This window comes from Chrysemys picta, chromosome 4, assembly GCF_011386835.1.
Source record: "Chrysemys picta bellii isolate R12L10 chromosome 4, ASM1138683v2, whole genome shotgun sequence".
NCBI lineage: Eukaryota > Metazoa > Chordata > Testudines > Emydidae > Chrysemys > Chrysemys picta.
This window is the reverse complement of record NC_088794.1, coordinates 94373476-94396883: the sequence shown is the minus strand read 5'-3', so window position 1 is coordinate 94396883 and position 23408 is coordinate 94373476. Positions and strand designations below refer to the sequence as shown.

Genomic DNA, 23408 nt, shown 5'->3' with positions numbered 1-23408 from the left:
GAGATCTTACTCAGTCTATCTTGGGGAACGTAAAACCACATGGATCCAAACTGAAAAACATGTCTGCATATTCCCTTGCAAAGGGAAAACCATAGATTTTGTACAAGCCCAGTGGAGTTCAAGCAACCTTCACACTGGTCTGGACTGCCCCATCTCACCTGTGGATGAAGTGGTTCTCCTCCAGATATTTGCAGCCACAAGCAATGTCCCTGGCTATGTTCAGCAGGTCCTGCATTATCAGAGTGGATGGCTGATTCTGGATAAGAGACAGATGCACCCAGGTGAGAAGAGGAGAAAGGTGGTGGGATGGGGGAGAGAGTATAGGAAAAATAGAATAGTTGGAGAGATAGGAAGGAGAGAGAGAGATACAGAAGAGTGAGGGGAGGAAATGAAGAGGAAGGGAGATGGGTCAAAGGAGAGAAGAGATTTCTATTTAAGGTTAAAGTTTGCCAGACACAGGAAGTGAGTCTATTAGATTCCCCCTGAGAGAGAGAGAGAGAGAGAGTGTGTGTGTGTGTGTGTGTGTGTGTGTGTTTTGGCCCAGTCCAAATAAAATGGCCAACACGTCTATCAAAGGTGTGAAGCGAGAACTGCCCCCTGTAGTGAGCAGTGTGAAAATAAGCACAAAGGAGCTTTAAAAATTGGGAGAAGGGAGAAGTGGGCTGCTAAAGAATGACTCTGGGGATCGTAACGGGTCACACAGCAAAAATTAGTGAGGTTAACAGGGTGTCACTAGTCACCACCAGAACACCTCCTTCTGGCCACATCTGGGGATTAGCTCTCCCAGACCAATGTCCCTCCTGTGGTTGCTCACTCCATCACTCTCCCTGTCTCACTTGCATGGGACTCGGCTGCTCCCACTTCATGGCTTGGCCCTCCGGCCAGGTCACTGTAGTCCTCCCTTTCCAGGACATCAAAGTTTCTTGGGACCCACTGTCCCAGGCAGTCCTTCCTCTCACTACGCCTTAACAGCACCACTGCCCAGTGGCTGGTAGGGAAACCCAGGCCTCCCTACACTGGGTTCCAGCCTAGGGACCCTACAACAAACAGTCAAGGGCTGCACAGTCCTGAACCTTACTGCTGTATCCCTGGGCTACTTCCTACCTTGCCCTCCTAACTAGGGTGACCAGATGTCACGATTTTATAGGGACAGTCCTGATTTTTGGGTCTTTTTCTTATATAGGCTCCTATTACCCCCCACCTCCTGTCCCGATTTTTCACATTTGCTGTCTGGTCACCCTACTCCGAACACTGACTGTAATCCCCCTTCTTTCAGCTACTGGGCTTTATACAGCCCCCTCCCATTCCTCTCCAGCTGAGCCTCATCTCTAATTAGTTCTTGTTCCTTGGCTGCTACTCCTAGATATAGCCTAGGTGGTTAATAGGCCCACCTGGCCACCTTAGGCCTTGTGTGGGGTAGATATCCCATCACAGTGGGACTCACTGAGAAGAGCACAGACCCAAGGTGTTTCCATCAGTCTGTGCACTAGAGAGCCAGGGAGAGCTACAGCATCCTACATACAGAGTCCCCTTTGTGTTTATTATTCCTGAGTCCTACCTCTCTCCCATCACAAGGGATGTTACAGGACTGGAGGTCATTAGGGTTTGGTGCTGGCACAGAGTAGTGCAGTCACTCATCTTTGCTCTCTCACATGCGCTCACTCTCTCTCGTTCCATTCAAAATCCTGGATGGATGTGTTTTTTTTAAAAAAAAAACCTCACTAATTTTTGCTGTGTGACCCATTAGCATCCCCAGAGTCATTCTTTAGAAGCTGACTTCTCCCTTCTCCCACTTTTTAAAGCTCCTTTGTGCTTATTCTTATACTGCTCGCCACAGTGGGCAGTTCTCACTTCACACCTTCGATAGAAGTGTTGGCCATTTTATTTAGACTGGGCCAAAACTCCCCCTTCCCCACCCCGCCGCTCACCTGTGACACCCACTTATTCTCTAGCAATCATTTCTTCCACTGCAGGGAAAGTTCCTTGATGTATCTCCAGGAAAGTTGTTATGACAAGTGCTTTTCCAGTGCTCTGGGGCAAGGTGGGGAGAAATTACTACCAAGCTCAGTGAAGCTCCTGCAAATGTCAAGTCAAATTGCTCTTTTTTCTCCTGTTGTTTCTGGATGCTGTTATCTTGTTCATTTCACAGCCTGGAACCATGTAATTAGTACTCCGGCTGTTGGTAGCTGGTGTTTAATCAGTTAGATGGGTCGTGTCTTTATTGTACAGAATGCTTGGACATTTGCCATTGAAGGTTAGAGTTATAAACAAGTACCTTATAAAGATGAAAGTGAAGGAGTAAATAAGACAGACAGGCAGGCAGAGATCAGCATGTTTTGGGATACCTTTGTCAGGAGGCCAATGGAGTTTCATTTTTACTGTGGCAATCTACCCATGGCAAGATCGAGAACTGACTAAATTTTTTAGGCATACTTCTTTGAATTTGGAAGTGCTGTTTTGGTTCAACTAAATTCTTGCCCCTTTTTATTTGTTGCTAACAAACATTCTTGATAACAGGTTTGTTTTCACACAAATATTTAGGGAATGACTGTTCTTCACACTACTACTGGTATTCGCTGTGTGCAAATGAGAACATTCGCTCTTCGCTGTTGTTTAATCACTATTCATTGTTCCATAGGCCTGGTCTCCTCACAAAAGTTGTACTACTTTCACTATACTGACATAGTCAAAGCCCTACAACCTCCTTGGTTTGGAAGTGGTTGAATGTACTTATACCAGTATAATTTATTCTAGTATGAGAAGGGGAATAAACAATACCTGTATTATGCAGTGTAACTGTAGCTGTGTTGGGCCCAGGATATTAGAGAGACAAGGTGGATGAGGTAATATCTTTTATTAGACCAACTTCTGTTGGTGAGTGAGACAAGCTTTCGAGCTGACCTGGAGAAGAGCTCTGTGTGTCTTGAAAGCTTGTCTCTCTCACCAACAGAAGTTGGTCCAATAAAAGATATTACCTCATCCACCTTGTCTCTACACCTATATAAGACACCTTTATACTGCTATAATTGTGTCCATACTACGGGTTGTAGCTAATTGATACAGCTACACCAGTACAAAAAAATGGTTGTAGAGCAGGTCTTATTCTCCTGTTCAGAAAATTTCACTCATCCACTCAGGGAACAGAAGCAATATCATGTGAGTTACATGACCAGTAATACACTCTGAATAACCAATAGCAAATAGGTGAAATTAGCAGTTTGTGAACAGCCAATACGTTGAAAACTGCTCATCCAAATTATTCCTGGAGCCTTTTGCCCATAACAAGTACATCATGAATCAATGCTGATTTCCACAGAACAACCCACAAGCAGAAAACCCAGGGCTAATTCCAGGTTGTTATTTATTTGCATTGGCTACTTCATTTAGCACTAATGGTACATGTAGGGCCAGGTCCTCAGCTGGTGTAAATCGAAATAGCTCCACTGAAGTCAATGCAGTGATGTCAATTTACGCCAGCTGAAGAGCTGCTCCAACATCTGCCCGTTAACGAGGGTCCTTGCTGTAAATTCAGCTCTTCACTTGACACAGCAGTATGATGAAGGCTGAGGGAACATTCTCAAGTGCTGTTGTCCAGCTGACCCTGGCAGAGAACAGGGGAGGCGACAGGAAAACATCCTTTATTCTGTGTCCTCCTTGATTGCTAATAAGCTGGATCCTTTGAAATATGTGATCAAGAATCATTTTCTATTATTGGCATCTGCTCAAGTCAAGGGAAGGGTGGAAAATGTCCAGAGGTTTGTAGGAGTTGGGAATCAGAGATCAGCCCTATTAAAATGCCATAATGAAAACAGACACAAGTGGAAAGGGGAAGATGGTCTCACCACCCGGGGTCGATTCTGCCGAAGGAAGCTCTTCATATCTCCACCAGCCATGAGCTCCAGCAGAATGAAGCGAGGCAGTGTCTGAAGGCTCACACCAATGCACCGCACAATGTTCTGGTGACTGAACTTACTGTGAATCAACCACCACAGCAACATGGAAAGGAGAAGACAAAATCAAAGAGGGGATAAAACCTTTTACCCAACTCCCCCCTGAACTTTGGTGATTCAGATGAAATACAACCTGGTTCTGAAACACACTGTCAAAGCAAATCCTGACGTCAGCTAAATCAAAGCATGGTGCCCTCAGCCCAGCTCTACTTACAAGGAACCCAAAGAGATTCTGCTTGGCCTTGCCTTAATCGAACTTCCTCAGAAAGTGGGAGAAAACTGGCAAAAGCTACCAAATACAGCAGCACCTTCTCTCTGCCCACGCCTGCCGTGATTCTCTAATGCAGAGAAGATTCATGGATTTAGCTGTGACGGGGTCATGGGAGAAAGGAAACGTGATATCTTAAAGTCCAAAATATTACAGCTATTTGAAATGAAATGTTATCATGTGGGGATTTGGTTTTTTTCATTGTTTGTTAAATAAATTTCTGTGTAGCTGGGGGATCTCAGTTCAGGGTCCAGTCTGCCAAAAACAGGGCCAGTTCGTGCCAATTGGTTTTGTAATTTTTTCTGTCCCCAAGGAACTGGGTTGAGACAATCAACTCGTTTAACATACGCTGCCAAACTATCATCAGAAGGTTGTGACTTTTGATCACTACCAACCTGGGTTAGGAATTGAGGACTTTGGCAGGAGTGGAGGGACAGAGAGGGAAGACCCTACTACATAAATCAAAACATTATGAAATGATCTCGTGGGTTGCTTTTAAAAAACATGTATCAGCACTGCCGCCTCTTGCCTTGCCAATCAGAATTCCAACCGTCGGCGGGAGATGAACTGATGTCAATAGTTCAATCCCAGCAGCATGTCCTAGCTGTGAGATGAAGTCATCCACATACAAACACCTACAGGAATGCTTTTATTCCAAACATTCAAGAAGGGGCAGAGCCATAAAAATAAGTAACTCCCAGCAATACATTTCATGATGTCTTTCAGACACTTTTTTTTTGGTCTAAAAGCTTGCAAGAAATTATAATAGGTGTGGCTCTTTCTGGATTTTTCTGGTGATTGCTTTGCCAGGCAAGATCTGGGCAATGCCACGGTAAGTGAGAGCCACCGCCCAAGTAAAGCAGCTGTGTGCTATGAAAGAGATTAGTTCTTCCAGATCATCTCCCTCTTTTCAAACTTCCTTTGTGAGCTTAATGGAGTCGCATAAACCCCAGGTTTGAAATACCTAGAGTGCATGGAATTACCAGGATGGCTCAGCCCTCTAGCTTTCTTAGGCAGATAAATTATACACCACCTAGCTCACTATGAGAAGGTCTTTGAGATCCAGCCTTATAAATTATTGTCTGATCTACCCTGCACAGACATCAAAAGACAGATTGTGCCTGAGTAGCCCTGGCCCGCACTGAGGGAGGTGATGAGCTGCACAACACCTCCTAGAGCTCCCCAGCACACACTGGTTCCCTGTTCACGACTTCACCCCTCAAGAGGGTTCAGAGTGCTCCACTCTGCTGCAAGGTGCAGAGGAGGGGCAGAGACATGGGGCCTTTGGGGTTACTAGTGCTGCAGAAGGCATTTGGAGGGAGAAGTCCCTGTGGTTAGGGGAGCACAGGAGCTACAGTTGTGATTGGCTACTGCTTGAAGGGCATAAAGGGGAAGCTTCATGCACCATCTCCTTGTGCAGCCATTCATGCAAGAGACATGTCTAGGGCTGTTTCTAAACACCCTGTAGCATTTTTAATAAGAGAAGGGTTTGCCCCAATGTCCTGGGCTGAAAAATCCCTCCTTGGCATGCAGCATGTTGTGTGCCGCCTGACTGCTGCTCTCCACCCCATTGGTGGCTGAATTTCAGTAGGGTTGCATGGCTATAGGGCCAAACCCTGTAGTTCACATATTACACCATTTTCCATTCAATCAAAGGGAGTTTCCTTACACAAGGACTGCAGGACGTGAGTCCTACATGGCCAAGGGCCCTGAGATTTCCTGAGATGAAAGGTACAATATACATGTAACACCATTAAAAGAATTTAGTGCTTATTTCCCAAACAACCATGGGCGAAGTTACTTTCGGCGTTGCTGAAATAACCAGTAAGGGTCTCATGTACAAGGTGGACACATGTCCATTAGAAACTGGGCTGTCACTAACTCATAGGCCGCCAAACAGCCATTGGCTGTAGCAATTTGTAGTTAATATCAAGCAGGGCTGGATTGGAACCAGTGACTTAAATGTGAAAGTCTTGCCATCCTGTTATTAATCTCCTGAGTCAGTGAGTTAATTTCCTGGTTAGAAATGTACCTGATTATCAGCGCTTCCATCAGAAAATCCATCTCGTCCTGCTCAGAACAGATTTCTGGCAATGTCTGTTGAGAGGGAACGAAGAGGGAGAAGCACCCAGAAGAAACAAAGATATTTAAGAGAAGTATAAAAAAGCCAGTGAAGACACAATATGATTATGTGGTAGCTATGATATGAGTCTCTCTCTCTCATCTTCCAATCCCCTACTCATTGGGTCGTATACGACTCAAGAGGTGGGAAAGAAACGAGAGCCGACTGAACTACGCCAAGAATATTCTTGTGTGTGCATTTAACTACATGCAGTGCTTTTGTTTAGTTCATTTAAAATAGTGGTTCTTAACCTGGGGTGCATGCACCCCTTGAGGGTGCGAAATGCCCTTTCTGGGGGTGCGAGACATGCAAGATATTTTTAGAAGGTAAATAATCGAAAACACAAATTAAGCACAAACACGTAAGTACAACTACTTTGTTTCATCAAACCTATGTATTTATTAACATTATACATTTTTTAACGATTATTGTAATATACAAACAAACATATATCTCTAGGTTTAAGGGGTGTGAGAACATATTCTTAAGGTTTAAGGGGTGTGAGAACATATTTTGATTTTTGATAAGGGGTGCAAGAACATATTTTGAGAACCAAAGGGGTGCAGGCTGCAGTAAAGGTTAAGAACCACTGATTTAAAACAATGTGTACTAATGGCATTGACTGATACAAACTGCAGGTGCAGGTCTGAGCAGGATGGAGTGGCCACCGCTGTAGAGGATGATATGGCTGCAGCTATCTGTGTGCAGACTGAGGGGACTGGCTGCCCGCTACTGACTGCAGGCTGGGCTGTGAGGGAGAACATGGCTACTGCCATTTGCAGTGTGGGCTTTGGAGGATGGGGTGGCATTTTGCTAAATGAAATAGACCATCCCTTGGGCCATCTACTACAATGGTGCGTGCACCATTTATAAAAGGAGTACGTTCAATGTCTTTTTTAAAGCTCTCTATTCTACATCCATCCGCTCTGTCAAAGCCCAATTCTGCAAAAGAAGGGACTGATGATACAGCCAGACCATGATGAACCCAGCTTCTGTGTGATGATTGCCCAATCTGGGCACCGTGAAGTGATTCGTGTACGCTCAGCCCGTATGACCTTAAATAACACTCCCTCTCTCATCTACCATGTGGACATTGTATCATCTTCCAGAAGGAAGTACAGCAGATTCTCAGCAGTTTCATTTGCTGGGGGCTATGTGAATACCTGGGAAGATTGCAGACAGGGCACTAACAGGGAGCAGTGCTTGCTCACTTACACAGAAGCTGGCCACAGTCTGGCCCTGGATCATTAAAACGGAAGCAATAAATAGCTTCTGAATGTACTTTTTCTCTATTTTACTTTTGCAAGTCACTCAGGACTAGACTAGACCGTTTCACTTGCAGTGTTTAGTCAGTTTCAGTTCTGGGTTCTCACACCCACTCAGGGTATGTCTACCCTGCAGTTAGACACCCACAGCTGGCCCATGCAAGCTGACTTGGGCTGGGACTGCTGGGCTGCTGTGTAGACATTTCAGCTCAAGCTGCAGTGTGAGTTCTGGGACCCTCTCATCTCACAGGGTCCTAGCGCATGGGCTCCAGCCAGAGCCTGGACATCTACACTGCAATTAAACAGCCCCGCAGCCCAAGTCCCATTAGCCTGACTCAATTGGCACTAGCCAGCCATGGGTTTTTAATTGCAGCCTAGACATAGCCGTGTCTTTACAGCACCGTTAGCTCGAGTTATAACTCGAGTGGTAACCCTAACTCAACTCACATTCACATTCTGTTAGCTTTTTTGATACCGCTGCACATTGAACAAATGTTTTCAGAGAACTATCTACAGTGACTCCAAGATCTCTTTCTTGAGTGGTAACAGCTAATTTAGACCCCATCATTTTATATGGATAGTTCGGATACCAATGTGCATACTTTGCATTTATCAACATTGAATTTCATCTGCCATTTTGTTGCCTGGTCACTCAGTTTTGTGAGATCCTTTTGTAACTCTTCACTGTCTTGTGTTGGACTTCATTATCTTGAGTAATTTTGTTTCATTTGCAAATTTTGCCACCTCACAGTTTACCCATTTTTCTGGATCATTTATGAATATGTTGAAGAGCACTGGTCCCAGTATAGATTCCTGGGGGACACCACTATTTACCTCTCTCCATTCCAAAAATTGACCATTTATTTCTACCCTTTGTTTCCTGTCTTTCCAGTTATTGATCCGTGAGAGGATCTTCCCTCTGAGCCCATGACTGCTTACTTTGCTTAAGAGCCTTGGATGAAGGACCTTGTCAAAGGCTTTCTGAAAGTTTAAGTATACTATATCCACTGGCTCACGCTTGACCACATGTTTGTTGGACTGCCTCAAAGAATTCTAGTAGATTGGTGAGGAATGATTTCCCTTTAAAAAAGCCATGTTGACTCTTCTCCCAAAAGTCGTGTTCTTCTAGGTGTCTGATAATTCTGTTCTTTCCTATAGTTTCAACCAGTTTGCCCGGTACTGAAGTAGGCTTACCAGCCTGTAATTGCCAGGATCGCCTCTGGAGCCTTTTTTAAAAAGGAGGTGTCTGGAGTTTCAGTCACAAAGCCTGGAGTATCAGTAATGGCTGGAATTGCTGGAATAGTGTCTATGGGTACGTCTACACTTGAAGCTGGGAGTGTGATTCTCATCTCAAGGAGATATACCTGTGCTAGCTCTCATCAATCTAGCGTCCTAACAATAGAGTGCAGCTGTGGCAGTGTGAGCTGTGGGACAGGCTAGCCTCCCTGAGTACACACCTAGGGACTCTGAGGCCACCTACATAGGGCACACTGCCACAACTGCACTCTATTTTAGCATGCTAGCTTGATGAGATGGGTATGGTCTCCTCGACCTGGGAATCACACCCCCAGTTCCAAGTGTAGATGAACCCTAAAGGTGACTATTACTTTACTGAAAGGCTCTCATCAAACACCATAAGAGCGGGTCAAACTCTCTGCTGGTATCAAATAGCAGAGCTCCCTCACTTCAGTGGAGCTGCGCCGATTGACGCTAGCAGAGGATTTAGCACTTTGTTTTAATTTTAGCTAATATATTTTATATGGATGGGTGACAGATTCATACAGCCTCCTCTTAGATGTAGTAGGAGCTCTCTCCCTGGTATTGGCAGCAGAGGCTGAGGGACACACTCTTCTCTTCAGGTTCTGTCGTGTAGAGGCCTTTGACTCAATGGGCCCAATTATTCCACTGAAATTAACATAACAGTTCCCACCCCCATTAGACCATCAGGTATAGCCACTATAACATCATGCTGCAAACAAGAACTGTTTATTTGTAATCTGCTGCTATTGCTACCTGGCTTAAAAATCAAAACAATGGGAAGCTCATAACTCCCACGTGTGACATTAGCAGCATGTGTAACACTGTTAACCATGCAGTATGTGATAATTGTAACAATCCATTTCTATCTGGAACCTTTATATGGTAATATCACTCTCATGGGTATTCGCTACCGTACAGGAAAGATTAGGCCATTAGCTGTAAGTACTGACCTTGATAGCCACTTGAAGAGGGTTGGGATCCCCTGCGATTCCTACCACAGTCCCCTCATAAACCTCACCAAATGCACCATGCCCTAGGGCCCTGAAAGGAAGAGAAAAAGCAGGTATTACTGTGTCAAGTTCAGGAATAGTTTTGGACCTGTTCTCGTAACGAATCCAGGGCAAAGCAATCAGTCCCAGACATGGTCTAGTGTCAAAACATCCAGAATCACCTCTGGACCCATTCTGGTGCTGTAGTGTTGGACCTTCAGTGGTACTGAAAACACAGGTGTCTACTGCATGCTGACAAAGTAACCGCCTGAATCTATACTGGCACCAGCACCCTAGGATTTGGTGACAGATTTATCTGTATAAGAAGATTCAAGGAATGTCACTCGGTGCGTGACTCTGAAGCCTAGAAGGTCTATTGAGTCAGTGTGAAGCGATGGAAGCAGTTACAAGCATGGTTTAGGGGTCTCTGTTCAGAATATCACCAGGTTGAATCATCACTGAGATTCACAGTCCGTTACCATCCAATTTTTAAGTTCTCAGCCATTTTCACCTTTTTTACACGTGACTCCATGAATTACACCTGGGCAACAGCATGGGCTTTCAGCTACTAGCAGTGATATTAAGGCTACTGTGAGTCAGGGGGTCAGAGAGAGAAGGCTGTGGGCTGATATCTGAAAGCAGTGAAGTAGCAGAATAAATATAGGCAGTCAAATTTTGCCCATACTCCCTATGCCCTCTTAACTGATATCAGCTGGATTGCAGGGGTCATGAGAGTAGCCCAGGGTGGCTCTCCCTGTTCTGATGCAGAAAAGGAAACGCTATGGACCTGGAAGGGATTTGTTGGGAGCCAGGCAGCCCCAGTAACCCAGGACATCCCAAAAGTGTAAGGGAGGGAACAGTACAGGGAATCTTCTTGCTTCTACCTGGAAGCCAGTCAGTCAATGGGACATGTGACTCATGAGTTTAAGTTAAACATGTGCTTAAGTCAGGGCCTAATTCTTACAAAGTGGTGTCTTGTAGAACACAAAAGTGAGGCATAGGTGTTATAACAGCTGTCAAGAAAGCCACATTTAGGCTGTACCATGCTGGACTGTGAGCTTTCCACGGTTAGTCAGCCAGCTAGCCCTCAGTCTCTTGTTCTCCATGCTCCATGGCACATTTTATACATTCAAACCAAATAAATATGTGACCCTGCCACCTTTCCCAAAAGCTACAACTCCTCTCCTGAAACAAGGAGCAGGCCCAGCAGCAAGCCTTACCGAAGCAGGGAGATGTTTTTCCGGGGGATCTCCTTCAGCTCGCTCAGCGTGGCAGCCTTCCCTGCAAAGCAGTAGTTGGGGTTGTAATCTGTCATGATGGTGGAAGTGCGGATTTTGCTCAGTTTATATTCTGGGCTCTGCAGTCGTGCTCTGGCTCCTTCCAGCTGCTGCTTCTTACGGTGATAAACTGTGGGAGCACACCACAAAAGAACAGAGGGTGAAATGTCAACATGTGGGTAGAGCAGAGGAAACAATGCCAGCAGCACAGAACAATCAACAACACAAAGAGACCAAGTCAGCAGTTATGAATCCAAGTAATATTCTTAAATCCCCAGCATCAACCACATTCTTTCTCTTTGCAGCAACTTCTCCATCTTGAATGGGATACACGAGCATGGAGTATTGACCATATGTAGTCCTGGACCCCAGATGGAGCCTGGGCTCCATCTCCCTTTCTCTGGAGCAACCTCTCCTGAACCAACAAGCAAGAGGACTTGCTGTAACTCAACCAAGACAACAAAGCAAGTGGCCAATCCGACTGAGACCATGCCATGCCATGCCCTTGAGTGAGTTCTATATTTAACCAGTGGTCATGACAGCAGTCTATGGATTAGTGGCTGCTTAGTGATCTAGTGGTCTTTCTAAGTGGTTTTCTCCCCAGAAGGAGCAAGGCCAGAGCAGTCCCTGCTCATGGGGCTACTATTGTGCCCAGCCCTTACATGGGGACAGGCAAGCGGTGATGTTTCTTGCTGGCTCCCCATGACTTGACTTACACAAGGGTAGAACACAATCTGGCCCCAATTATTAGCAGCAGCAGTAATAATGTGGTCCGCAGGCAGACTCGTCTTCCTCTGGCTTTGGCTGGTAGTCTCCTGGCTGGAGCCCCTCTCAATTCCCCATCAGTACCATGGTTAGCAGAATATAGCTTTAAGATGGGCTCCCTTCTTTCAGTGGAGCCAACTCAGAGGCTGGTAAAAGCCAGGTTGGGGACAGTGGGTTTGAGCAGTGTTGCAATAGTAATGAGAAAATGGACTATTCTGCCAAGCAACCCCGCTTTCAAGGCCTTTACAAAGAAACTTTCAGGGTTGAAGACAGGCGGGTCAACTGAGCAATTCCCGGTGAAGGGGGAAGGCTGACAGGCCTCTGCTCCACTCCAGGGACTTTGCCCTTCTCCTGTGGACCCCAAAAGTCATTGCATCATCATAAAACCCAGAGCTCAGCATGTCAGTGGACACTTGGCCACCATTGCTGCACCAGCGGAGACTCCAACTGGAGACACATGAGATCCTGCTTTGTCTCCCTTTCCCTTGTGTATTCCTTTTTGCCCTGCTATTTTTCCTCCTGTCCTGTCTCTCTAAGCTTTCCATTTGATCCTGAAGTCAACTGTACCACGCAGTATCAGAGACAAGATGGTCCAACCAGCTCTGCCCAGCCTGAGAGAGACTGGTGAAGGAGAAGGGACCAGCCCAGCCTGATGATGTCCCAGACCAGAAGAGGAGCTTGAGCCCAGGGCAAATGGTGTTATGGCCAACCCACCAATCTAGAGCATCTGCCTGGGACTGACCTGTCACCCAGAATCCTGGCAGCATCAGCAAAAGCTATATTTCTCCCACCTTTATTATCCTATCTCTTCTCCTCCTCAGGGCCATCTATTTGTCAAAAGCAGGACAGGCCACCACCCTTCCCATCTCGGAACAGCAACAGAACTAACCCTTTCCTCCCCATCAAGAAGGGTTGTCTAGTGAAATAAGAGAGACACTTTTAATAGATTTTGGTCCAGTCTGTTTTACAGAATCATTCAATTTCAAACTGCTTTATAACTTATTTTAGCTCTTTCTCTCATGTGTATCCTAACCAATAAATCTCCAAACTTTAGCATACATTTCTTAGTCTGTTTGGCATGGAACACAGCAAACCGAGGTCTCTATATACCAAACTCTGACCCTTGCTTAACAGTTTAACATTGGACAGTGACAGGGTCATGGTAACATCGTTGACTCTTTGGGCACATATATTCCATATAGATTAATACAAGAGCAGGAATGAGTATACTAATACAAGCCAAAGATGTTCCTTACCGATGGATAGGCTGCCACAAGCCAGAGCCATTCCAAGCACTACAATCACAGTGCCCACAGCTAGGAGGAGTGGAAGAGGAAGGTGTCCCTCTGGGATGGGGCTGTGAGGAACTGGCCAAAACAAAGACACATTAATCACCAGACAACCACAGCCCCATTAAATAATCTCTCCCGCCATGGTTCCCCTCTTCCAAAAAATAATATGATGATGATGGTGAAGAACCATCATTTGCATGTTAAAGCAAATTCCATTAGGGCCCCAGGAGTCGAAAACACTCATAAATCACTGTTCAACCAATGTAATTATCTAAACACGAACAGCTTGAAACAAACATATCCCTTATTCTGTTCTTCAGGTTCCAGATAGATGGAAAACAGCACTGCCCACCAACTGGAATTCCCCAATGGAAGCTCAATGTCAGAGTTGCATGACAGTGTTAGAAAAAAATGATGAATATCAGTCAAATGGGTATTAACTGGTGTGAAAAGAAGGGGCCAAATTCATCTCTAGTGTAACTCCATGTGATTCAGTCATTCTATTTGGCGGTGTTACACCAGAGATGTGTTTAACCCAAAATGTTTACTGATAAATAAGGCTGCAAGTTTGCCATGGAGGTCATAGAAGTCACGGATTCCATGACTTTCCAGGACCTCCGTGATTTCTGCAGCGGCCAGTGTGGCTGGCCCAGGGGCTGCCCATGGATCCCAGCCAATGGAAGCTGTGGAGCCGGTGCTTGGGGCGGGAGCAGTGCGCGGAGCTAGGAGCTGAGGGAGGGACATCTCGCCGCTTCCGGGGAACTGCAAGGAGCCGGGTAGGGAGTCTGCCTGCCCTTTCCCCCACCCCACCCCCCCAAGCACCAGCAGGGATCCCAGGCCGCCTGCCGCTGCCAGCCCCCCTGCCCAGCACCTGCAGCACCCCCCTAGGCCACCCCCCCAAGCATCTGCAGTGCCCCCACGGTGCCCCCTGGGCCACCACTCCCAGCACCCGCAGCGCCCTCCAGGCCGCCCCCCCACAAGCACCCGCGGCACCCCCAAGACATCCCTCCCCCCAATATGTAGTCAGGGATATATAGTACAAGTCATGGACAGGTTATGGGCTGTGAATTTTTGTTTACTGCCTGTGACCTATCCATGACTTTTACTAAAAATACCCGTGACTAAAATGTAGCCTTACTGATAAAACAATCCCTTCTGAAAATGATCATTTGTCCTGGATCCCCACTGGGGAACTTTCAGCTGCAAAGTTCTCTCAGAATGCATTGTCTGCTTGTCAGATGAATTTACACTGCGCTCTGTTACAGATGTCATGCTTTCAAGCCAAACAACATTGAATTTTTGAGGCTGTGGGGTGGTGCAACTCATCCTGGTGTGCAAGGAGATGGTGTCTGGAGTTTTCAGGCCTATCTACTCCCAACACTGTTCAGAATCCTGCATCTCCAGAGTGAAATATAGAAAGATGTCTTCCCCTTCTCCTCCAAAGATTTGTGCTTGCAGAAAGTGCGTGAGCCAGACAGCAAGCTGAACTTGAAATCTAGCTCTTCCTCTAAGATGGGGGTTCTCGGTCTTTTTCTTTCTGAACCCCATCCCCAGCATGCTATAAAAACTCCGCGGCCCACTTTGTGTCACAACAATTGTTCTTCTGCATATCCAGTCGATTAAAAGCTGTATTAAATTGATCATTATAGAGTTACAAACAACACTTATATAATATATAAAAAGAAGGATAATGTAGGTACAAAAATTAAAAACTGAATATTATTTTTATTTTCCTTACTCAGTGTGAAACTTGTTGCTGGTGCTGACCCACACGCTGCGTGGCTCGCTGAGGTGAGTCGGGGGGTGGAGGTGGCACACCCTGCAAACCCCGCCACCCGGGGCTGAAGCCCGGTTTATTTTGGGAGACCCCCAGAAACCTGCTTGCAGCCCCCCAGGGGGCTGTGGCTCCCCAGTTGAGAACTGCTGCTCTAAGACTTTACAATGAGGGAACATTGTCTAGTAGTTAGAGTAGAAGAATGGCAGTCAGAAGATCTTTGGTCCATTTCCAGCTCTGCGGCAAACGTCTTAACCTCTCTGGGTCAGACTTCCAAAAATATTTAGGCACCTAAAGATGCAGATAGACACCTGGTGAGATTTTCAAAAGTGCCCACCCACTAACCACGTCAGACACCTAACTTTCACTGATTTGAATAGAATTTAGGCTCCTAACTTGCTTAGGTGCTTTTGAAAATCTCACTAGGTGCCTACCTATGTCTTAGTGCCTTTGAAAATCTGTCCCTCTGTCTCTGTTTGCCTGCTTGTAAAATGTAGATAATACCCAGCTCCCAGAGATGCTGGGAGGATTAACTTGTTTAATGTTTGAAATATCTCTGATGGCAGGCAATAGAGAGGAACGATATCATTATTTATGAATCAAGTATCTTTACCTTGAGAAGCTGGAAGGAGGGGAGATGCAAAGAAGACAGAAGAAATTCTGTGAGTATAAAGCTCCACCTATTACCTATGCAGGTGACATTATCACTGGCCAGCACGGCTCCCATCTCACAAATACAGATCGGCAGATTGGTGTCAAGGTCCCGCTTGCAGTTGCCCGAGTGGCAGTGGCTGCAGTTCAGGTAGACCTGAATCTCCGCCTCCCCGTGACTCTCCATGGCTGAATGAGAAGGAGCCAGATGGAACAGAAGGGTTTAATTTATCTTCTCCCACGTTGTAAAGGTAGAAAGCAAATGCAGGAGGCTATAGTGCCAGTCTCCCTACTTAAGAAAACACACATCCCAACATAACACAGTACAGACATCACCCATTTGAGGAGCGCCAGGAGAAGTGAATGAGTACTGGCACTGAAATTCACCTCCCAAAAGCATGACCCCTTTGGATTAACCTTGAGGTGCGATGGGGAAGACGGATGGGGTAGGCAGGGACTGAATACATATAACTGTACCCGAAGATTGGTGTCACCTCTCAGCCCAGGAGAGAGAGTTGTAGGGGGAAAATCCTCAGCTAGTGTAAATTGTCATTGAAAGCAATGGAACTATGACAATTTACATTACCCGAGGATCTGCATCATAGAGTACATGTATGTATGGAGGTTATAGAAAGGGACAGAAGGAAGGAGAGGCGAGACAGGAGGCAAAGGGGAGGCAGAGACAGTGGTGGGAGAATAGAAAACGTTTGTTTTACCTGCCAGGGGATGCAGGAAGATCTCCCCAGCTGGATTCACAAAGGAAACACCATCCTGCCCATCAGCTGTGATATCATCAACATCTGATACATGCCCGCCTGGAAAAAAGAGAGGTGTCACCATGTGCAAGTGCTGAATAACAGCAAAGGTGCGGTGGCCACAAGATGCCGGGGTCCCCCCGTTTGCATTGGTCTCTTGAAGTATGGAGTTCCACTGGGACTTGCTAGTGAGATAATGTGTTTATCTCTTGTCCTCAAAGAGGACAATGAAATCATTCATCCCAGACCCATCAGGGCTGGCAGAGCCCTTCAATCCAAAAGTATCTGTCTTGGTTCAACTTGGTGCAAATAGGTTAGTTTTTAACAGAACGAATCGTCATGAAATGGACCGTTCCCTCTAGACAGGTCAAAGCCAGGCTAAAGGATGGTTAAATATCCTTGCAGATAAAGAGCAATGTTCCCAGTCCCTACAGTCTCCAATCCCCTAAATGAGAGGACAAACAGACCTACCTTTGTAGCCTCCACCTCCCCCGCCAGATGTACAAGCTCCTCCTCCTCCACCAAAACCGCCTGAGGTGGCCCACTGGAGTTTGGCTAGTGACTGGGGACAGGCCTGGCCTCCCTCTCCACCTTCCAGGAGGGACTTCCCCGTCTGAGGAAACAGGGTGGTGTCTTCCCAGCCACCACCTCCACCTGCAGAAAAAAGAGAGAGAAAATCAGGTGAGCAGGGTATGGGCAGAGTGGAGTGGGGGAAAGTGTGTGAAGGGAGAGAAAATATCCCTTATGAGTTGTCTAAGATGTACCTGCATTCAAGTTACCCCCTTCACCAAGGGAATGAGGATATCCATCAATGCAGCTTGCACAATAAAAACCCAGTTCAGGGTCTATATTATCTGTTGCTAAGCTAGCTGTGAAAAGCACTTGCTAACTACACGTACTGGTGTCCATCACTTTAAAAAGTGATGGGGCCATGGCCCCCTGGCCCCGGCGCTCCTGACTCTTGCCACGGCATAAGCCTCCGGCATCATCAGTATTGACATGGATGGTCGTCATGCTGTGATCAGAGAAGTCTCTTTTGTCATAGCCAAAGAAACAGCTGGTCTTGACGGCCTCTGGGAGGGCATGGAAGTCAACAGCTCAGGTCTCGCTGTATGAGCCACTCTCACAGAGTGGCAAGCTGTACCATCAGAAATGGGCTGACCTTGTGGAAGAATCTTGGTGCCTGATCTTCGAGGAACCTGATTCTGACTTTTTTTGTATGTTTCTGAGACCTAGAATGCGCTGAAGCCCCAGTGATGAGGACCTCTGATGACTTTTATCGGCAGGCAAAGCTGGGGGAGCATTCCAGGAAGGAGTCATGGAAGAGCTCCCCTTGGATGATTAAGGTGGTTCTGACACCAGTCTAAACGCTGCCTTGGTGTAATGAAGGCAGTCCTTCCTCGGCTTTTCTATCCTGGTCTTCAAGGTGCAACAAGTGGAGCACCTGTCTCTAACACGGCCCTCACCTAAGCACTTGAGACAGTGCAAATTACTGTTGCTGATAGAGATGGACTTCCAACAACCCGAGTAAGGTTGGAAACCAGGGACTTTGGCACAGGCTTCCCAGGTAGTAGACGATGCCTGAAGGCCTACTTGACTGTAAAAAATTGAACTAAAACAAAATTAAAAATGAAGAAAAAACAAACAACAAATGACAAAAAAGAGTACCACCAGCTAAATAGCCAAGCAGCAATACGTTTGTTCACAGGGAACAAAGACTTGTTTCAAGACTGAGCTTGATACGTTTATGGAGGGGATGGCAGAATGAGTTTGTCTACAAAGTTATATGGCCCATCCACATCTGCCATTAGCAAATATCTCCAATTGCCAGAGATCAGACACTAGTTGGGGAGGGCTCTGAGTTACTACCGAGAATTCTTTCCCAGGTGTCTGGCTGGTGGGTCTTGCCCACATGCTCAGGGTCTAACTGATCACCATATTTGGGATCAGGAAAGAAATTTCCCCCAGGTCAGTTTGGCATAGACCCTTGGGCTTTTTTTGCTTTCCTCTGTGGCTTGGGGCATGGGTCACTTGCTGGTCTGCCCTAGAGTAAATTGTGGATTCTCTGTAACTTGTCAAGATTTGAGGACATCAGTAACTCAGCCAGAGGTTATGGGCCTATTTCTGGAGTGGGTGGCTGAGGTTTTGTGGCCTGTGATGAGCAGGAGGTTAGACTAGATAATCATGATGATCCCTCTGGCCGTAAAGTCTATGAGTTTATGAGTAAGACACTCTGACCACGACCATGGATGGTAAGAAGGAACTGGAGGAGAGGTGGGGTGGTTCTGCATTTTATACCCTTGTTGGGAGCACAAGGAGCTAGGAGATGGGTGGGGCCACCCCTATGGGTATTGCTAGGGAAAAGTGTCTGGCACCAGTGCACAGGACATGCACATATTTACAGTGTAATGGACATATGCCAGCACTTGAAGAAGAACCATTCATGTCTCAGTGGGTTACTCCCACAGAAAAGTTTACATGAATCAAAAGGATTTGTGTTGCTTAATGTCTGCAGGTCAGTTTTGTTCTTCAGCCATCAAATCCAGACCTTGTATTGCTACAGGGCCTCACCTGCTGCCCCAGTTCTCCCATTGACTCCAGGGACTGCTGTGTTGTTCTCAAACCGCTCCAGGGGTACATCATCCAGGGAGCTGTCCTGATCCCTCAGGTATGCCTTTCCCCCTCCTCCTGCAGCGATGAGCAACGGTTCGAAAACCCCATCCTTCAGCTGCTCAAGGACAAATACAATTCAGTACACAGGACAGTTGAAAGGTGCAGCAGGCTCAAAACCATCAGATACCAGAAAACCCTTCAACCTCTCATGAGAGAACCCACCTAATTCATTGCATCAATAAGCATAAAAGCAGTTCATACAATAGCAGCCATAGCCCAGAGCAATGCTACAGATTGTTTCCTGACACCATTATTCAGGGCAGTCTGCCAACAGTGACAAGTATCTGAAGCAGGTCCAATTAAACACCAGTTGTTGAAGCTGGACCAGTCCCAGTGTTAAGCAGCAGACCCTGGTTTGATTTCCCATCCTGGTATTGTTGCTTGGGCTGACGGTACTGAGGAGGCAGTAGCTAGCAGGTGATTGAAATGAGGGGGAATGAGGATAGGAGGAATTTGCATTTATGTAAAACATTCCCTCCCTTCCTTCAACTTCCTGAAACAGCTGATAGCATCATATCACATGATCACTAGTGAAAGCTAGATCTTCTGCTGGACACTGTCCAGAAGGGGATTGGAAAGAGGGAAGACTTACTCTAAAGATGAAGGTGGCTCCTCCACCCCCACCCCCTCCTCCAGCCCAGTCCTTCAGATCCTTTTTGAGTTTGTAATCTTCTTCAATGAGAGATGACTCCCCCAGGCAGATCTTCTGAGTCTGAACATTCCCCTGAAAGGAGACAACAGATGCAGTTAGAGATCGACACCGTCTAGTCTGCATGCACAGATCTGTACACGCAGTATATGTTCTCCTTGTGGAGGGACCACTAGCTTGGTAAGTGACCTCTCCCTTGGCCCCTGACAAGCTTCTCCTGAGCTGGGAACATGTCACATGTGCAAGTGACATAAGAATGGCTCACAGAAGAACCAGAGAAAGGCAATGAGCCCATATTATTTTTATTCTTAATAACAAATGCTAATACATTGCACCTCTAGAGCTCCTTACATTCCAGGATCTTAAAATGCTTTCTGATTACTAATTAAGTCTCAGAATACTGCTATTCGATAGGTCAGTGTTATTCGTACTCGAACAGAGAGATGAGGTGATTTGCACAAGGTTGAACAATGAGTCAGTGGCAAGGCTGGGAATAGAACCCAGGAGTCCTAGCTCCCCATTTCCTGCACAAAGCACTAGACTACCCAGAGAAAATACAGAAAAATTGTTTCTCAGCTTGGATTTTTTGGGGGACACTGAGCTACACACATCTTTGGAGTTTGTTCTTCCCTGTGTTTGCAGAGAATATTGGAGTCAATGGAAAGACCCCTATTGACTTTAATAAGCTTTGGATCCAGCCGTAAGATTGTAAGCACTTCAGGGCTGGGAGCACTTCTTACTATATCTGTCTAACACAATGGGGCCGTGATCCCAACAGGGGCCTTGAGTAATGATCTCAAATCCTGGCAGGCCTGATAAAATCCCTACTGTGGAGAAATGCTGTTTGTGATCAGGAACATGCAGCCCAGACCTAGCAGCTGGCTGTGACTGCCCCGTTAAAGCAACTGAAAGGGGCAGGTTTTTTTTTTTTTTTTGAACACCGGGATTTTAAAGCAGAGTTTTATGCTTGTGCTTTTGGAAGACGCTTTTCATTTCAGATTTCCTTGTATTTATTTTCAGAAGATTCTTTTTAGCTCAGCTCATTGGTTCCTCCCAATTCCCTTTCTGCGTTTTACTCACTTGAGTCTGAGCTTCCTGCCCTTCATCACCAATACAGCCAAACCCTAAACCCACTCACTGAGGGGTTCTGCAGCTGATCTGTAATGTGGTTCTACCCAGTGACGAGTGTGTGTGTGTCCCTCACCCCTGGGCAGGCATCCTCCCCCTGCTGCCCCACCAAGATGTAGAGGAGCTCATCTTTCTCCAGCTGGAAGGTGGCCGAGATGAAGACCCCATGCGATCTCTTCTTGTGGTTCTTGGCTCCTTTCCCTCCAGCTGCTCCATATGCAGATATCCTGAAAAAGAAAGGAAGCAGTTAGAGAGACAGAAACCCTACACCCACAGCCCAAAGCGACTCGAGCCGTGAGCTCCCCATGCCAATGCTCTGGCATGGTCACAACCCCAAAGTGACTTAATTCCTGACCTCCCTACAGCCAGTTCTCTAACACCGTCAGAGCCCCAAAGTGAGTTCCCCCAGACAGCACCCCTACAGTCCCACAGCCTCAAGGCCATTCCAGTCCTGAGCTCCTCACTGTCAGTGCTACATCACTCCTCTCAATAACTCCTCACTTACATTGTTCCTGAGCCATAACTCTCCACTGTGACTCCTGCTGGCTCTGAGGTACTCACATTTACCCTACACTCAGCCACTCCCAACAAATGTTGTTGCACTAAAGGGTATACAGGTGCTATGGTAAGTGGGAGTTGCTAGCTGACTGCCTCTCTGGTCCCCAGCATACACCGACACTCACAAGTATTGGTTTGTTGCTGGCACTCTCCACACTTGCACCCCTCGGAGTGGTCCCTCTTTCTCTACAGTCACTGAGATGTTGGTGTTGTAATAGGCACCGTCACACTGTGCTTGAGTTGGTCCTCGGGGGCCACTGGCACCACAGGTTGTGAACCACCAAAGAACATTAGGCACATTTCCTGTGACAAAAACAGTGAGAGTTGAGCCTAGAGATGTCAGCCTCCCTTTCATAGTCAGATACAATAACCACACAACCCCTCCACAATCACAGGGCAAATGACATTGAAATGCAGCAATTCTTCCTGTTGATACATGTTTCTGTAAATTCCTTGGTGACTAACCTAGGAGCTTCATGAAAAAACAAATTTCACATCACACCCCATTCGGTGAGGTTAATTTAGATACAAGACAACTATAAGCCAGTCCAAGCTTTAGCAACATCTGCCTTGTGCAGTGTTTTTAAACTATCACACACATTAATTCTGTCAAATCTATACATCAAAGTTTTTATTAACATAGTTATAACTACACACAAATACTGTGTAAAAAGAACATTAAGGTTGCAAAGTCAAGGACTCCAAAATTAGGAAATTGCTGAATTATTAAGGTTGTCTGTAAAACCTTAATTCAGCCCCCTTGTGCGTATGCATTATGATACAATCTTTACTTACCTGATCGCATACAGGTTTTTCCCCCATAGAACCCCTGCCTCATGCAGAGCACAGGATGAATGGTGCTCTTGGGGTGAATCAGAGCTGTATAGTGAAGGAGGCTGTAGGGGCCCTGATTAATTTGTTGTAGAAGTTGGAAGGTGTATAGTGAATGAGGAAGGGAATTGCAAGAAGAGAAAGGATGGCTGCATAGAATCATAGAACTGTAGGACTGGAAGGGATCTCACTAGTCCAGTCCCCTGCACTGAGACAGGACTAAGTATTATCTAAGCCCATCCCTGACAGGTGTTTGCCTAACCAGTTCTTAAAAACCTATAATAGAGATTCCACAACTTCCCTAGCTAATTTGTTAGCTACAGTGCTTAACTACCCTGACAGTTAGGAAGTTTTTCCTAATGTATAACCTAAATCTCCCTTGCTTCAATTTAAGCCATTACTCCCTGTCCTGTCCTCAGTGGATAAAGAGAAAAATGTATCACCTTCCTCTTTATAACAATATTTCATGTACTTGAAGACTGTTATCATGTCCCCCCTCAATCTTCTCCTCTTCAGACTAAATAAATCCATTTTTTTCAATCTTTCATTGTAGATCATGTTTTCTAGATTTTTAATCATTTTTGTTGCTCTTTTCTGGACTTTTTTCCAATTTGTCCACATCTTTCCTGAAGTGTGGTGCTCAGAACTGGACATAGTACTCCAGTTGAGGCTTATCAGTGCTGTGTAGAGCGGAAGAATTACTTCTCAGGTCTTGCTTACAACATTCCTGCTAGTACATCCGGGAATGATGTTTGCTTTTGGTGGTGACGAATTGTGTGTTCATTTTCTATGTGTCTGATTCAATAAACCTGGGGGTCTAATTTGCAGAAATGTTGAGCACTCACAGTTGCAACCCTTGTCAATGGGAACTGTACTTTCAACCTATGAAGTGCTATATAATCCTAAGTACTCTGAAAAATCAGATCCTAGTCATCTCAAATTTGGCACCTGAAATTAGTGGATATTTTTGACCTTAATCTCCCTATGCCTCAGCTCCCCATCTGTAAAATGGAGATAACAATTGCTCCTCACCTCACTGGGGTGTGGTAAAATTAAATTTATTGATATTTATGAAGCACTCAGATACCCTAGTGATGAACGCCACAGAAAAATCCACGAGGAAATTAACAATTCTGTCTTCAACGCATGAATAATGTGCAGTAAATGTGGTTGTAGTCAATAAAACAAAATTATATAAGCA

The 23408-nt window shown here is 45.9% G+C and overlaps 1 protein-coding gene across 28 annotated transcripts in view; it reads right to left on the bottom strand.

Moving 5' to 3' along the window:
- Positions 1 to 23408, bottom strand: part of LTK (leukocyte receptor tyrosine kinase) — a 208870-nt gene that overhangs the window by 16660 nt on the left and 168802 nt on the right. For 25 of the 28 annotated variants that reach the window (XM_065593124.1, XM_042849521.2, XM_042849524.2 and 22 more), the window contains 13 exons: positions 21502 to 21679; positions 20895 to 21045; positions 19634 to 19765; positions 18940 to 19096; positions 16840 to 17022; positions 16330 to 16428; positions 15650 to 15802; positions 13153 to 13263; positions 11075 to 11261; positions 9816 to 9906; positions 6251 to 6315; positions 3843 to 3972; positions 159 to 256 (listed from right to left, as the gene is read on the bottom strand). In XM_065593124.1, coding sequence (XP_065449196.1) covers positions 159 to 256; positions 3843 to 3972; positions 6251 to 6315; positions 9816 to 9906; positions 11075 to 11261; positions 13153 to 13263; positions 15650 to 15802; positions 16330 to 16428; positions 16840 to 17022; positions 18940 to 19096; positions 19634 to 19765; positions 20895 to 21045; positions 21502 to 21679 — 1735 coding nt within the window. The remainder of the gene's footprint in view (positions 1 to 158; positions 257 to 3842; positions 3973 to 6250; positions 6316 to 9815; positions 9907 to 11074; positions 11262 to 13152; positions 13264 to 15649; positions 15803 to 16329; positions 16429 to 16839; positions 17023 to 18939; positions 19097 to 19633; positions 19766 to 20894; positions 21046 to 21501; positions 21680 to 23408) is intronic. The other 3 variants (XM_065593126.1, XM_065593129.1, XM_065593132.1) reach the window with 2 other exon arrangements.